The sequence below is a fragment of the Ahaetulla prasina genome, chromosome 1, assembly GCF_028640845.1.
Source record: "Ahaetulla prasina isolate Xishuangbanna chromosome 1, ASM2864084v1, whole genome shotgun sequence".
NCBI classification, from domain to species: Eukaryota; Metazoa; Chordata; class Lepidosauria; order Squamata; family Colubridae; genus Ahaetulla; species Ahaetulla prasina.
In genome coordinates this window covers 258,307,548-258,323,485 of record NC_080539.1, presented here as the reverse complement: position 1 = coordinate 258,323,485, position 15,938 = coordinate 258,307,548, and the positions used below count along the sequence as shown (strand labels likewise).

Genomic DNA, 15,938 nt, shown 5'->3' with positions numbered 1-15,938 from the left:
AATGATGATATAAATGTTCACCACCCAGTTGGGTTGTTACAACACAGTAATATTAAAGTAGAAAGGCAAAGGCATAATTTTTCAATAAAGTATCAATAGAATTTGTATTATCCCACTCTGTATAACATTATATACTGATTAAAATACATAATCTCCAGTAATATCGCTGAGACTTACAAATTAATGTCTCTGTAATATGCCAGTTAAAGAAAATTATCAACTCTTGATAGTTTTTATATGTGTCATAAATTTTCTTTATTTAAATTCTACCCCTCTTTTATTATTTTTACAAATAATTCAAAGAGGCAAACATATCCAATACACCTCTTCCTATTTTCCCCACAACAACAACCCTGTGAGGTAGGTTGGGCTGAGAGAGTGCAACTGGCCCAAAGTCACGCAGCCGGCTTTTATGGCAGAACAGATTCTTTCTGAATCCAACCAGCAGTTGTAAAGAAGGAGACACTTTGCCCTGAAATGAAAAGAAAGGCAGAGCGTGTAAAATCGTGATTGAAACCTCTTCCGGTTTCCATCCTTATTATAAAAATTATAAAAATTAAATTATTATTATTATCCTTCATTTATGCTACTTCTCCATATACATCTGTAAGACAGAATTAGAGAATCTATACATTTCCAGCTGTTATTAATTCCTAGTTCCATCAGCCACATTGCTGGCCAAAAGTCAGGAATAAAGCTTGTTGTAGTCCATGTCCTCCAAACTGCTCTCCCTTCTAGAAATGTGAATTTCAAAATTTCCTGTTAGCAATTGGGGAAAACTGTTGCACCCAACATAATCTAGCAGGTCAGACAGATTCCACCCTGAAGAGCGTTTATACCTTTCCCCACACAAAGCAATGGGTCCTGCCTAACATTATTTCTAGGTGTCAATATCTAGTGGCCTAGTAGACCTCAGCTAAGCAGGGTTCTTGCTATACATTTTCTTCTAGGAGCTCTGGAACAACAGTTGGAACTCGAGGAATTCCATCAATACCTGAAGTTCTCAAGGGCTGCCAGCTATAATTCTTTAGCTAGGTTTGCTTTGACTGGATTCCCACATGGAAAATCCAGAGAAGATATAAAGCTATGCCTTATGAAAAGAGGGGAAATCATCAGAGAAATTGTGTCATAGATATGTTTGGCATTCACTTATCAGATTCTTTAGCTGTCCTGCGCTAGTGACTACACATACTCTTATATAGATTGTGTTTTTCATGTATAGGAATTGATCTCAGTTTTTGGCTAGCTATGACTCTAGATTGGCTCAGTTCCAGCTTTAACAAATATGAATGCCCAAAGGCCATGCTGAGTGCTAGTCTAGTAGTGCTAGTGATATAAAGTTCTTAAAACATAAGGGACAATGTGGGCTATTCATATTGTAGCAAACAATGTAACACCTTCTTTTAAGGACAGATGCTCTCCTGTTCCAGCCAGTACCACCTCCAGAACAGATAAGTATAAATCGGGAGAAGACTTGGTCATTTTGATGGTGGTTTTTTCTTTGGTGAGGGTGAAATTCAGCTTGCTTCCTAAGTAGCAAATACCAGTAATCTTCAGTTGCTTTATGTCATCAGGATAAACAGGGTCAAACTTCAAGCAGCTTCTGGAGACCCTAGGAAGAGCAGAAAGAACTCAGTGGCTAGAATAGGGAATCACATACATTATCATGAGCCTTGAGACAGGATACAGATACATGACCCAGGCTATCATTCAAGATTACCATTATTTCCTGAACGAGTAATTTTAAAGCAGAGTCCAAAAATAAGTTCTTCCAAAGCTTGACGGGAGTGGTAGTGGTGGGATGGCAAAGAAAATTATTAAGGTTCAAGTTAAATTAACTAGTTTTTAAAAGGAATGTTAAAGCCCAAAAGCCAGAGCTTAAAGTAGAATACATTTCCAGAAACTCTGGAGAGTTACCAGGCCAAAGTTGATCCTGCTGGCTAGAGTGGCCAATGTATTTTGCAACTTGATTTTTGCATCATCTATGCACACAGTATTCTTTGGAACAACATGAGCAAAACAACACAAAATATTGATGGAAGAGAATTATTTGTAGCTCAGGGTTGAATTGTGACGTCCTTGGTGCTCTCTGAGGTTGGTTGTTTTCTTGCAGATGTATCATTACCAAACTAGGTAACATCATCAGTGCACTTAGTGGGAAAAGACAAGATGGTCTTAATCTCAGTATCCCTGCTTGAGAGATACTGGCTGCTCAGCTAATGTTATTTCCGATGAGCAGGAACAAAAGGAGTTTGATGACTGCAATCAGAAGCATCTGCCCATGCACAGCTCCTGCAGTGGGAAAAGCTTGTTTTTTCCCTCCTATCTTGACTTCTAAAAACAGTTAACAATGTAATTTTAATATATGTTTGTGTGTGTAGTGAAACACAAAAGGGACTTTTGAATAGATAGTAATCACTCAGCAAGTGCTAAATGAATTAATTGTATCAAATTTTTGTATTGCTTTACAAAATATGTTTAGTTACAAAACTCGCACTATATTTATTTTTAGATGTGACTTTTCTAACCTATATCATTGCTGTTTTTTTAAGGAATTATTCCCAATTACACATACCCTATATGCAATTTTTTCTGAGCATATGGAGATACATATTAAGTCAAATGCACAATAAGATAGCTAAGAAATAGATTATAAGAAACTCCAGGGTTAGGGAAGCTACAGCTCCATTCATTCTGCATCACAATATGTTCTGGTACATCACATGATTTCAGCTAGGAAGACAATTGTCTTCACCATTCCTAATTTATACCTGAACCCAGCATATCCAAAAAAGATGGCTTGCAGAAATCCACCCATCCCAGTCAAGAAATTTACAGCACCTGATCCGTCAGAGTTTTCCACCCAGATCTAAGAAAAAGAATAATATATATACATATGTGTAGATAATTGTTGTCAAGAGTAGAAGAACTTAAAGACAGGAATAAAATGTGCCCAACTGGTTGACCTTGAATGGCTCAGTGATGTTGCTGAAACATTTGTTCATTTGTTGTTGTGCTCTTTTGATTTCCTTCAGCTCCAACCAGCCAATTGCAAACATGCTCTGAAGGAAAAAAGACACTGGTAACACTGAGGGTGCACTCAATCATCCACAAACAGATACAACTGCAGATGGGCACGACCCCACATTTTTAAGAGGGAAATCACTTGCTCCCTTCCTCAGGGTCGGCTTTTTACCCAAGTCATGGCGGGCCCCTGGGGATCAGTCACAGGCTCATAGATCTCAAGATCATTCCTTCTGACTTCTGGGTCCATGGGGTACATGAGAGGAAACCCAAGCAAGACAACATCAGCTTGTTTCACTGGCTCACCTGTGGGAAGAGGCATGAAGCAAAGCTCTGAGATGACCAAGATGTGGGATGGTGATTACTAAGGAAATGGAACCTCTTGTTTTCATACCACATTTCCTTCAATGGCAAAGGAGATACAGAAAGAAAGCCACTACTTATGTCAAAGAATCTTGATGTACGGGAAGCAAAGGTGCAGCCCCTGTCACAATACATTAGCATGCTGAGAAAAGCTCATTTGTTTTTTTTTAACCCTACAGCAATAAAGCTCCAAGAGCCTGCTAAAATGTCCATTGGAAGAAGCAACTTGCCAATATTCTAGTATCTGGCCTGCCAGTTGAAGTACTAATTTAGCCAATATGCGAGAGAGTTATCTCTTTCCAACTCATTCTCCTCTTGAAGGGGTAGGCAACTCATAATCAAAAGCCACATGTAGTGTCGAAAGCCTGTGTTGCCTTTGACACAACCAATGCAGTCCTAATGGTGTCAAGCAGTTTCAGGCAATCAGAGGATTCCAGGGGATAATTGGAAGGAATGGGAAAACAAAGGTTCCCATTTCCTTCTGGCAAAGAAATCACTGTGTTCCCAAAAATCTATGAAAGAGAGAATAGAACAATTTTGCCTCTTTTTTTGTTGTTGTTGGTGAGAGGAAAAGGAAAATCTCTTGGCTTTGCACTATTCTTCTCATCCCTATTCCCCCAGTGGAGAAAGTGGGCCTCTGGTGGCTCAGACTGCTAAGACAGTCTGTTATTAACAGCAGCTGCTTGCAATTACTGCAGGTTCAAGCCCCACCAGGCCCAAGGTTGACTCAGCCTTCCATCCTTTATAAGGTAGGTAAAATGAGGACCCAGATTTTTGGGGGCAATAAGTTGACTTTGTATATAATATACAAATGGATGAAGACTATTGCTTGACATAGTGTAAGCCGCCCTGAGTCTTCGGAGAAGGGCGGGATATAAATGCAAATAAAAAAAAAAGTACATCCTTAAGCAAGAATGCAAAAATATTGAATATTGGGCAAAATATTAATTTGATGTCCTCCACATTACCATGTAAACTGAGTGATGGTTACATTCCTATGATTAGGTGAACAGTTAACATGCAGTGCAGTTGGTTTTAAAGTTAAGGATGAACATCTTGGTTTCTTCTTCTGAATCCCTCACCTGGACAATATCCATCATATTCTGGATGGTAACATCTGCTCTTATCCAAAGGCACTTTAAGTTTCTTCATAATCTTCTTCCATTCTCCAGGCACATCAAAATGCAACTGGGAGCCCAAGTCAATTGCAAATTTCAAACTGAAATGGTATGGAGGGAAAAAGATCTAGCTGAGTTAACCTAACAGAGAATTATAAATTGGAAAAACATTTACCATTTTAAAAGACAAGTTTTGTGGACTTCCTCTAGTATTGGGGTAAAGACAGGCAGATTTTTTTCAAAAAACATTACATTAATAGTCTCAAAAAGTATCTACACAAGGTTTGCAATTGTATTTAAACCTTTCTGCTTTTTACCAGTGTAACCTGGGAACTTAATATTGATTTCTGAACAATGCTGCTACTTTTTCATAAATTTCAAAGAGATGGCTTCTAATGAAACCAAAAAAATCAGCAGTTACATTTTTAAATTTATCATCTGTGTATTTTCATTCTTTTTTCTTTAGAGTGGCTTTAAATGAACATGGGGCCTGAGATCTTGGATAGCCAATACTCATGGATTGCTTAATGGAGGTTTTTTTTTTTGTACAATGTACAATGTACATTTTTGTACAATGTGGAAGACTGGACTGGATCCTTCCAAATTTGGAATTCTCTGATTCCATAACTGACTCACACTAGGGACGTCTTCTCTGGGATTAACTGTTAGGGATGTAATTACAAAATCTAAAGCTAGAGAAACACATTTGTAGACAACAATCATACACATGAACTGAATTTGAAAAAGATTCCCAAATAATCCTTAAAGTACTTGAAAATTCAGGCTTGATTTTGTAGTACTCAACCCAATTAGGGAACCTTTTGCAAAAAGTAGCTTACAATTTGCAAAGAAGCAATATATGTCATAAGGTAGAATATCCTTACAAAAAATCTTACTCTATTTCTATTTGATTGGCCTCCTTTCCTTTCTTTACATGGGCAGTATCTTTCTCAAAGGGAGTGAGGAGAGAGAGAAAGAAAGAAAGGGAAAGGTTCGTCTTAAACCATTGCTGCATTTGAAAGTCAACTCTTCCTGGAAACCAGAAAGAAAATTCTGTGTCAACTGGAAGTGGGATGGAAGAGGGAGTTGACAAATATACTGCACTTGGTTTGGACTTTGGACCAGAAAATTCATAACATCTTCCCAAGAGTTGGGCTGAAGAGATGAAACTCCCAAGCCAGCCAGACTAAAATATGACATGAGACTCAGCCTATGATAATTACCGTATTTTTCGGAGTATAAGATGCACTTTGTTCCCTCCTACAAAAGGGGGAAAACAATGGTGCGCCTTACACACGGAATACAGCCATTTTTGGCCTCCCGAAGCCCCACCCCACTCATCCCATTTTTGCTAAAAATGGGCCCATTTTTCACAAAAACAGGGTGCACAGAGGGTTTGGAAGGCCTGCAGAATGCTCCTGGGGGCATTTTTGCCCTCCCCTAGCCCCCAAGAGCACTCTGCAGGCCTCCCAAACCCTCTGTGTGCCTCATTTGCATAAAAACAGGCCCATTTTTGCAAAAAACAGGACACACAAAGTGTTTGGAAGGCCTTCAGAGTGCTCCTGGGGGCCGGGGAGGGCAAAAATGGTTTTTTTCTTACTTACCTCTTCGAAATCTTGGTGCGTCTTATATACAGGTGCATCTTATAGTCCAAAAAATACAATATCCTTTATCTCCCTGAAGAGCATGCCAATGTGCTTTTAAATTACAGGTAGTCCTCAACTTATGACCACAACTGAGCCCAACATTTCTGTTGCTAAGTGAAACATTTGTCAAGTTTTGCCCCATTTTACAATCTTTCTTGCCATTGTTAAGTGAATCACTGCAGTTGTTAAATTAATAACAGTTATTAAGTGAACCTGGCTTCTCCATTGACTTGGCTTGTCAGAAGGTCGCAAAATGGGATCTGGGACCCTGCAATAGTCATAAATATGAACCAGTTGCCAAACACCTGAATTTTGATCATGTGACCACAGGGATTCAGCAACAGTTATGTGAAAAATGGTCATGTCATTTTTTTCAGTAATGCTGTAACTTTGAACGGTCACTAAATGAACTGTTGTAAGTCGAGGACTACCTGTATTTAAATTTATAATAGATAACAAATGCATTAATGTGGATGCCGGCATCCCGGTACAGTCAGCTAAATCCGCGGCTGACCATCGGTGGCGAGTCATTGGCCCCGATGGAAAGGGTCCGCAACTTAGGCGTCCTCCTGGATGAACGGCTGTCTCTAGAAGATCATCTGACGGCCGTCTCCAGGAGAGCGTTCTACCAGGTTCGCCTGGTACGCCAGTTGCGCCCCTTTCTGGACCGGGATGCCCTATGCACGGTCACTCACGCACTCGTGACGTCTCGCCTGGATTACTGCAATGCTCTCTACATGGGGCTCCCCTTGAAGGGCATCCGGAGGCTGCAGTTAGTCCAGAATGCGGCTGCGCGGGTGATAGATGGAGCCCCCCGTGGCTCCCATATAACACCCATCCTGCGCAGGCTGCACTGGCTACCTGTGGCTTTCTGGGTGCGCTTCAAGGTTCTGGTGACCACCTTTAAAGCGCTCCATGGCATTGGGCCGGGTTACTTACGGGACCGCCTACTGCTACCGAATATCTCTCACCGACCCGTGCGCTCTCACAGAGAGGGTCTCCTCAGGGTGCCGTCAGCGCGGCAATGTCGTCTGGCGACACCCAGGGGAAGGGCCTTCTCTGTGGGGGCCCCCACCCTCTGGAATGAACTACCCCCCGGACTTCGTCAGCTTTGGACCTCGGACCTTCCGCCGGGCTTAAAACATATTTATTTAACTGTGCAGGACTGAGCTAGATTTTAAATTATCGGTTTTAAATTGGGTTTTATTCTATATTTTTAATTCTAAATTAACGGGCTTTTTAGAATAAGTTTTTTAATTGTTTTTTATATTGTATTTATGTGTTTTTAAATGCCTGTACACCGCCCTGAGTCCTTCGGGAGATAGGGCGGTATATAAATTTGATTAAATAAATAAATAAATAAATAAATTAAGAAAGTGAATTCAATGTTAACCATAAAAAAGCCTAACGCAGAAAAAAGCCAAAGGACACAGAAGAAAGAACAGCAATTCTGGAAGGACAGAAGGGCAGAGAAGCAGGATCAGTGATTCTGGAGATCTCTTACCTCCTCTGGGCAACTGCATTTGTATAGACAGAATTATCTACAGTGCAATGATATTCATCTGGGGGCATGACACCTGAAAGGAGGCAGACATTTTTAGAACTCAGCAGCCCTTCCACAGGCACCACTGTGATGTCCTCGTGGTTAGGAATAGACACCTATAAGCTGTCCAAACTTTTTTTTTTTCTCCCAGAATAACTCTTAGAATATGTATTGATGGATGAAGGTTGAAGGGTGAATATTGGTTGCAATTCATTTGGGCATTTAAAAAAAACCTTTACTGTTCTTCCTCCTGTCTCCCAAGGTCATTCCCACTTATCATTACAGGTTCGGCCTCATCAGCTGTAGCTGCTAGAGGAGATGCACTGAACTGACTTTTATCCCTGCTCAGGAGTTCCCTTACACACTTACCAACAATTTGATAGTTTTCTTCTTCAGAGTTCCACACAACTCGGCTGCACCAGTATTGAGCGATAGCCTGGACTACATCCCAGCCACCTTCCTGCTGAAAGAGCTTCAAGTCCTAGAAACGCATCAGGAGAGATTCCACTGACTCTGGAGTGCTCCATCTGACTCAGACAGGCTAGCCAGGTTTAATGGCAAAAACAGGATCAGGACAGGAGGCAACAGTAGCTACCCCAAGCCCAGCCCCAGCTACCTGAGTGATGCAGAAATATTGCTCGAATGCCAGCATCACATCTCCATTGATGTGGATCTCCTCGTCTCCATAAATTTTCTCAGGGCAGACCTCTCGGCCCGTTGCCGCACTCTCCCAGGGAAACTTTGCACCCTGCCAAAAAAGCCAAAATAAAATAAAGTATCTTGATCAACTCAAGCATATTAAGTACTAACATGTTTCCTTTTTTTGAGGGCTTTCAAATCCAGAGCATCCTTATTCAGGAAAACATCAGCAAGCCACTGTCAGTCTGCCTGTCTTCGTTTCCCTTCACTCAACTTGACAAGCTTCTTGAGAGAAGGAATTATGTTGTGGCTCCAGCCCCCCCTGGGCCTGGCCCCCTGCCAGAGAGTGAGGGGGAAGGGCTGTCAGGGCTCCCCTCCGCAGGGCCGGCCTCTCTGGCTCAGCTCCAGGAGCCAGAGGCAGGCCAGGTGGAGGAAGTAATAAGGCCTCTGTCTCCTGTATCTCCCCCCGCTCAGCCAATGCTTCCAGACCCAGCTGTGGACAATCAGTCCTGGTTAGATCCCAGGTTTCGTAGACAAGAGAGGCGGGAACAACAGAAGCAGGGGTGGAGCAGGCCTAGAAAGTGCTGAGTCACGAAGCCACACCCCACAGGGTATAAAAGCAGGAGGGGCTGCAATACTACTTCGTGACGAACAAATCAACTGACTGGAGAACACTTGAGCTGAACTGTCTGTCTGAGCATTTGGCCTGAATTGCTGTTTGCTCCTGACTTCCTGGTTGCTCCGGTGCCGGCATCAAGGAGATAAGAAAACCTTGGCAGACGAACGCTGGTTTGCTGCCAGAGCTGATAATTGCCGTGGACTAAATTGCTGGCTAATTGAGTCAGTTCGCGTGCCTCCCGGACTGAGGTGGGGGACAGAACAGAACACAAAAGAGGTTGAACCAGGCCCTTTCTCTTGGGTCTCCTACCCGGAGGCCTTGTAGAAGCAGACAGGTAGGCCAGAAAGGTGGTTGAGCCTCCCTCCTCCCCCGCCCAGTGGTTCGCGAGATTTAAAATTATGAATTTGGTGGTCCCTGAGGGCCAAAAGGTTGGAGACCCCTGAGCTAGAGAACGGCCATTGGCCTCGTTTGTTCAATCCAGTTTCTGTCCTCAGTGAGGGAAGGCAACTTTTCAATGTCATTCTGTGCCTTGTTCAGTTGACAAAGAATTGTTCTTGCTGCTGTTAAGTTGTAGTTCCCCACAAAACTCTTCACGTGGTCAAATGGGGTAAAACTCATGGGGGAGGGGTTGAATTCAGCACCTTCACTATTCAGCCATATGTTCATAGGAGGAAGATGGCACATGAAGGCCTTTGTCTGGATCCAATAGGCAAGTCAAGTTTTCTGTTGTGACGCCAATACTGCAGGTTAGATGTTGCCAGGCTTTATAGCCAGTCTGGAGCAATGGTTAAGGCATCAGGCTAGAAATCAGGAAATTCTGAGTTCTAGTACCCCCTTAGGAAACAATCTATAATCCAAAAATTTTATTAATTTTACTACAACACAACACAACATAACCATATATAACACAAACACATAATATGTGTTTTCTATTTATATGTCAGTTTTGTTCCACATACTTTCTGCTTTATGTATTCCCCATTTTTCCTTTTCTTATTTTATCGTCCCTTTATCTCTAGTTTTATTCATTTACAATATTTTATACATTTATCACCTTCTCTTCTCCATCATTTATTCATATTTACTTTTCCTTTCCTCTAACCAATCATACCACTTAGTCCATATTTGATCTTAGGTAGCAATCTAGTTGGGTGATCTTGGGCCAGTCATTTATTCTCAGCTCTAGGAAGAAGGAAACACCAAGCCACTTCCAAAATCTTGCCACGAAAACTGCAGGAATTAGTCCAGACAGTGATCAGGAGTCAAGACTGTTTCAAAGGCATAATCCCCACCCCACCTCTATAACTTATCATAACATTTACTGAGACTTAAATTAACTGATTTTAAACCCTCAGCAACAAGTAGCACATTTGAGAAATGCTTACATGCTTGTGCCCTCTGAATCCATGTTTTGTTACGCAAGCATCACTGGAGTTTTAGCAGCCAACTTCTGAATGAAGTCTGCTCTTCAGAATTATGACCTTATAAATTGTTACTATTGTACAATTGTTCATTGTTGTTTAAGCACATTGCCATAACACTGAGCACTAGAAGCTTACTCCAATAGCACTAGCATTTAGACTTATATATTGCTCCATTGTACTTTATTGCACTCTCTAAGCAGTTTACAGAATCAGTGCATTGCCCCCAACAATCTGAGTCCTCATTTTACTGACCTCAGAAAGATGGAAGGCTTAGTCAACCTTGAGCCAGTGAGAATCGAACTGCTGGCAGTCAGCAGAATTAGCGTGCAATATTACATTCGGGCTCCAACAATTTATCTAGCTTAATTTCAAATGATTTATATAATCATGTAGTGTTACTAGTGGTTGGTCTAAATTACTTTAATAAATTCTAGACAACGCTAGAAATTCACCCTGAATTTTCCATTGAGCTACTTCAGAAATCCTTCCATAAATTATTTTCAAATTAGCCTGTTGAAATTTGGAGCACCTTGCCTGTTCTAACCATTTATGCTTTCTGAAGAACAAAGAAGAAATCCCTGAGTTGCCGTCAAAGCAAGACAAATCTGGAAAAGAAGTCATCTAACTTCTGAGAAAGAGTTAAAATCTCCTCAATTAGATACCACTTCTTTCCCTTCTACTTCCAGTCTTCTCCACTTCAGATTGCAAGAGCTGCTTCTGAATATCATCAAGGCTTTCATAACTGTTTAGACTAGAGCCACTCTTGTTTCAAAGGAGTTTCTGCCACTGCGCCAGAATTTTCCTTTTGTTTTTTTGAAAAGTTGCTGAAATGCTAAAATTAAAAACCGTTCAAGCCAAGGGGAACCTCTGTGTGGATCCCTGCCATGACTAAAGAAAATAATAAAGGAAACTGGTTCCATGCCTTCTGTGGAAACAGATGCCGTATTTCCTCTTGCCTTTGTTAAGTGGCTTCTACCTTATATCCTTGTTCCTGTGCGTTGTGTAGAGCTCCCTCTAGTGTACGGATCCTATATTTTAAGATAGCACAAGCCGCTTCTGGATAGAAAAGCAGGATGTTCGGGTATATCCAGGTATCCTAGGTTTACCAAAAAAAAAAAAAGGACAACATATATAAATATTGCCATCAAATGCAAAAGATTTGTGCATTAGAGTAAAGCCAGCAATTATTCCTTTCCCATAAGGGCTCCCAGCTTCAGATGAGGACAAGAAGGAAAACCGGAATCTTCTGGCTAGCTAGTCCCAATACACATCACTATTTAGGGGACAGTGTTTAAATCAGGAAGTGCAAGAGAAATAATAAAACATGGTATTTCACATGTCAGATGAAACAACTGGAAGGTTAGCAAAGCTTAAGTTATAAAGGAATGGAAAGAGAAGTAGGGAGGGAAGAAATAGAGACAGATCCAGAGTCAGGTTATTTGTTAAAAAGACCTTCCAACTTATTGACCATTTTGAAAAGATATTTCATTCGAGAAGCAGAGACTGTGCTTCAGGACAGAACATAAATAACAACCAGATTCAATCCATGTCACCTCCAATTAAAAAGATCCCTTGCTTAAACACACACATACATTGTACCCCATGTATGTCAGGTGAGATAAACTAAGTCTTAACTTTCTATCTTCACTTTCCAGGTTGAGTCACATATCTGAACTAACAGTTGATTGCATGGTACTTACATCAACCTGCAATGGAGAGAAGCAGAACTATGCAAAATTCACAAGACCTTTTAATCTTTGCATGGGCATCACAGCAAGCTAACAGTAGCTGCAGGACAGAAGATGACCAGGTCTTTGCCATGGCATGCAGCATCTTCTCCAATTCATCTCCCCTTCATACAGTAGTAGAAAACTGGGGCGGTTCCCTTTGCTCACCTGGTCCCAGAAGACATGGCCCCAGTAGTCTTCACCGGATGTGCCGTTGGAAAGGCCTCCTGGGCTGATTCCAGAGAAAGGGATGTTAGCAGAACCCAGAGGAGGAATGGCACTCAGCAGGTAATACAGGCAGCCATATATGGCCTGGCTGAAGGGAAGAGGCCCGTCCACATCTACACAGCAGCCTTCCCAGAGCGCTGCCCATGCCTGGGTGTGAGACAGATATAAGGAACCCGATCCAACCAGGGACATCCCTTCACAAAAGGTCCTTTGCACAACCTCTTCAGACTCTGCTACGGCAGTGAGGAAATCCCATCTCTGCTCCTTCTGGTCTCCAGGGAGGGTCACTGACTGGGGCACCGGGATCCAGATCATGTGTACAGTAGGCTGGGGGCTACCCTCTACTTCTGGGACCAATGTCTTTCCATATAGATAGCTAAGGAGAAAAAAAAATGGGAATCCTTGTGTTTCTTTCTGGATATTAGAGGATCTACTAAACAACAGAACCATCACTAGAATTTGATACTCATCAAGCACAAAGACTTTGCTTTGCATACCTTTTGGACTCTAATCTAAACCTTTTCCATCTTCCCATTCTCCTTATTCTTAGTATTTCTGCCTATACCTTTTAAGTACAGTGGCCAATGGTTCTCTTCTCCCTCAATCACTCTGCCTTGTAGACCAAGCTAGCTGGGATTTCAAGAAGTTGTAGAGTCAGCATATCTGGAGGACAGCAGGTTAGGGAAGCCAATGTTAGTCAAAGTCTTTCTTATAATCCAAGGTATCCTCTTAGAATGATAGGTGTTTCCTGACAGCCTCCCTGTGTCCTCTGGAGGCAACTATTCAAAACCACACGAAAAATAACCAAGCTTTGTTATTGCAGCCTTTCAATGCTTGGCCAGGAGCCACAGAAAACATTCCCAAAATAATACTCACTGAGCTCCCAGAAAATCTGGCCCTTTCTGCACGTCCAGGTCTGGACTCTCTGGTTTGAACTGGGTGTGGAGATTCACTGTGATGGGTTTAGTTTCAAGAGCTGATCTTGCGATTGTTACGCTGAAAGCCAGAAGATGGACAAGAGACTGGTGGGCATAGATTGTATGAGTAGCTGTATATTCTGAGCACTGAGCTGTATGGATATATGTTCCTGCAGACAGAATGAAAAGGTCAGTTTGAATGCATACCCTTAAATTCTCATGTCAAAACTATTTTGCAATTTTACATAAGGAAACGGGTCTGGCATAAGAAATTGAAGCATGGCCGACAATATAATCCTTCTGTTATTTGATGAACTGAAATGTGAAAAAGGATCTTTGTTTGCGATTGTCTGCTTAACAATTAAATAAAATCCAATTGAAGGAGTGAAAGATAATCCATTGCTTTGCCAACTGTCACACAATTGGTCTTTCGGATCCAGAGACAATAAACATACCAGTGAATAAAGAAATTTTAGGCTTTATTATTAAATTAAGCTAACAGATTTAAAAGCTTAACACAAAAAACATACAAAGCAAGCAATCTGATACCCAATTTCTTACAAACTGTTAGGAGCTCCTTCATAAGGACAGCAGTGACACCCCATGGGTTGGTGGTGGCAGTTTTCACAGTACACTGTGCTAGGTTCTATGCAGAAGCTCCCAGCTTAAAGGCCAGTAATAGAGTTTTCATTAACCTGACATTGTGACTTTATATGACCCTGTTGTCAGACTGCAAGACCTGACCTGGACAGGGTGGCAAATGACTTGGGGATGGAAGTTAAAGAGTCTGAGACTTTTATAGATAAGTTTTGCACTTAGAGGAACATTCCCCCCACCTCACCTTTGTTCAGCAACCAAGAGTGAAAAACAAGCAGGTTAACAGAGAATGAGCTCTACATTTATGACAACTTTTCTTAAGTATGTCACAAGAAATCAAAATATGTTATTAAATTCCTCAAAATACAATTGATTTTCCATTTTGCTACCATATTCCATTTTCACAGAAAGCGAAAATGTTCTCCAGATTTTGAGCACTCTGTACTGTAATTAAAATACATTCGTATTTTAAAAATTCTTGTCTTCTTCCAGGTTGAAGGTTTTAGGAGGCTTCCCTGTTGGAAAAGACACCCTGTTGCTAATGGGGACAACTTTGCTGCATCTGGAGATCTAGTTGGAGAGGCTGTTTTAAAATCTGCCTTTCAAAATAGGTTCATTTAAGAGATTTTCAGATTGCTTTATGAGCTAGGAAGGATTCAAACTTCAGAGAACATAGCTCAGTTTGAATTTTCTATTTTCCACCCTCTTTTCTCCTTTTTAAATCATAGGTACACACTGTCTTTCAAAACAAAAGTTAATTTCTATATTCAGCATATGAATTGAAGAAAGCTGCCCTGACAGGGTGCTAGGAATATATTGAACATGGAAACAATGTAGATGGGGATGATGGCATTGCCACTTACCTGTCCTGGTGTCCAAACAGAAGGTCTCCTTCAAGTCATCAGTCCCATCCACATCCATTTTGACATTAACGGGACTGGGGAGATCAGCCCGATGTGTCTGCCCAACTTCTCCATTGTACACCCCGTTAACATGAAGGATGTCCCTATAGACTCGGGTGCCCAGATAGGCATTGGTCAATGTTGGGAGGAGTCTGGCATCAGAAGGCAGAGTATCTGTGGTAAATAGGGGAGAGTCTTCACCCACCACTGCCATATCAAGTAGAGGGAGGGAGCAATGGCTGGAGTTCCAGCTGGAAAAAAAATAAGGCACATAATATATACTCTATCTTAGTGTTTCTCACCCTTGGGAACTTATGGATGGATTTCAACTCTCAGAATTCCCCAGCTACCTGGAATCCACCCATTGTAAAGTTCCCAAGAGTGAGAAACGCTGCTCTCTTTGCATGGCGTTGTGCCAAGGGATAGATGCCCATCCTCCCCCCTCCCCCAATCTCACATGGCACTGAAGATCAGCTTAAAATCCACATGGAAAGAAGGACTCAGATGGAATCCATTCTGTTTGGTAAGGGCGCAAAGCAAGGCAGGCAAGTCTTAAGCATTTTGGGAAGGGGCAATCCACCAGCAATTCCTGATCAGCTAGTAGGGACTAATGGGAAATACAGTCCAAAACTTCAGGCTGCTGCTTTCTAGGGAAGAAAAGAGACAGCCCATCTGCACAGAAATATTCCCAAGGAACGGAGGAAGTTCTGAAAAGAGGCGCCGGTCATCAAGTCAGAGGCGGAAGGATATCAACTGTCCAGCCCAAGTTAGTCCGTCTAGCCCTCGCTTACGGGAACTCCAAAGCGAGAAAGTGCGGCAGCTCCAACCTTTCTTCTATCCAACTCCGGCCAAGCCGCCAATTCGGACAAACACACACCCCTGCCTCTTCCGCCTGGCGAATTTGGACCTAATTCCGCAGGGTGGAAATAGGTCCAAGAGAAAGGGAGTTTCTTATAAAAACTCGCCACGCCTTCCGGGCTAAGAGTCAGGCGGAGCCTCGCCGTCCCCCCGCACCCTCCCCCTCGCATCAGTCCTTTTCTGTCCTTTCCAATTTTTTTTGAGACCCTCCCTGTTTGTGCCGCGAGGGAGCAGCATCTGACCGTGCAGCGCCAAATCAACACGACTCACACTAAGTTATGAGGAGCAAGGGAGGGGCATATTTGAAAACGAACGTGCTTTTTAACAGGACTG

At 42.0% G+C, this 15,938-nt stretch overlaps 1 protein-coding gene across 4 annotated transcripts; it reads right to left on the bottom strand.

Moving 5' to 3' along the window:
• Positions 1-230: 230 nt before the first annotated feature.
• PGGHG (protein-glucosylgalactosylhydroxylysine glucosidase) lies at positions 231-15,733 on the bottom strand. Of its 4 annotated transcripts, none has more exons than XM_058156185.1 (14): positions 15,539-15,733; positions 14,709-14,998; positions 13,208-13,418; positions 12,272-12,707; positions 11,353-11,472; positions 8,311-8,442; positions 8,064-8,175; positions 7,656-7,728; positions 4,470-4,606; positions 3,197-3,330; positions 2,967-3,062; positions 2,772-2,869; positions 1,398-1,612; positions 231-472 (listed from the first exon to the last, which is right to left on the bottom strand). In XM_058156185.1, the coding sequence occupies exons 2-14, from the start codon at positions 14,959-14,961 to the stop codon at positions 411-413; spliced, it is 2,079 nt and encodes a 692-aa protein (XP_058012168.1). In that variant the 5' UTR covers positions 14,962-14,998; positions 15,539-15,733; the 3' UTR covers positions 231-410. The 4 variants fall into 4 exon arrangements, with proteins under 4 accessions (XP_058012168.1, XP_058012160.1, XP_058012185.1 ...); XM_058156177.1 differs by having other exon boundaries at positions 15,205-15,732; XM_058156202.1 differs by having other exon boundaries at positions 14,709-14,921; positions 15,539-15,731.
• Positions 15,734-15,938: the final 205 nt, after the last annotated feature.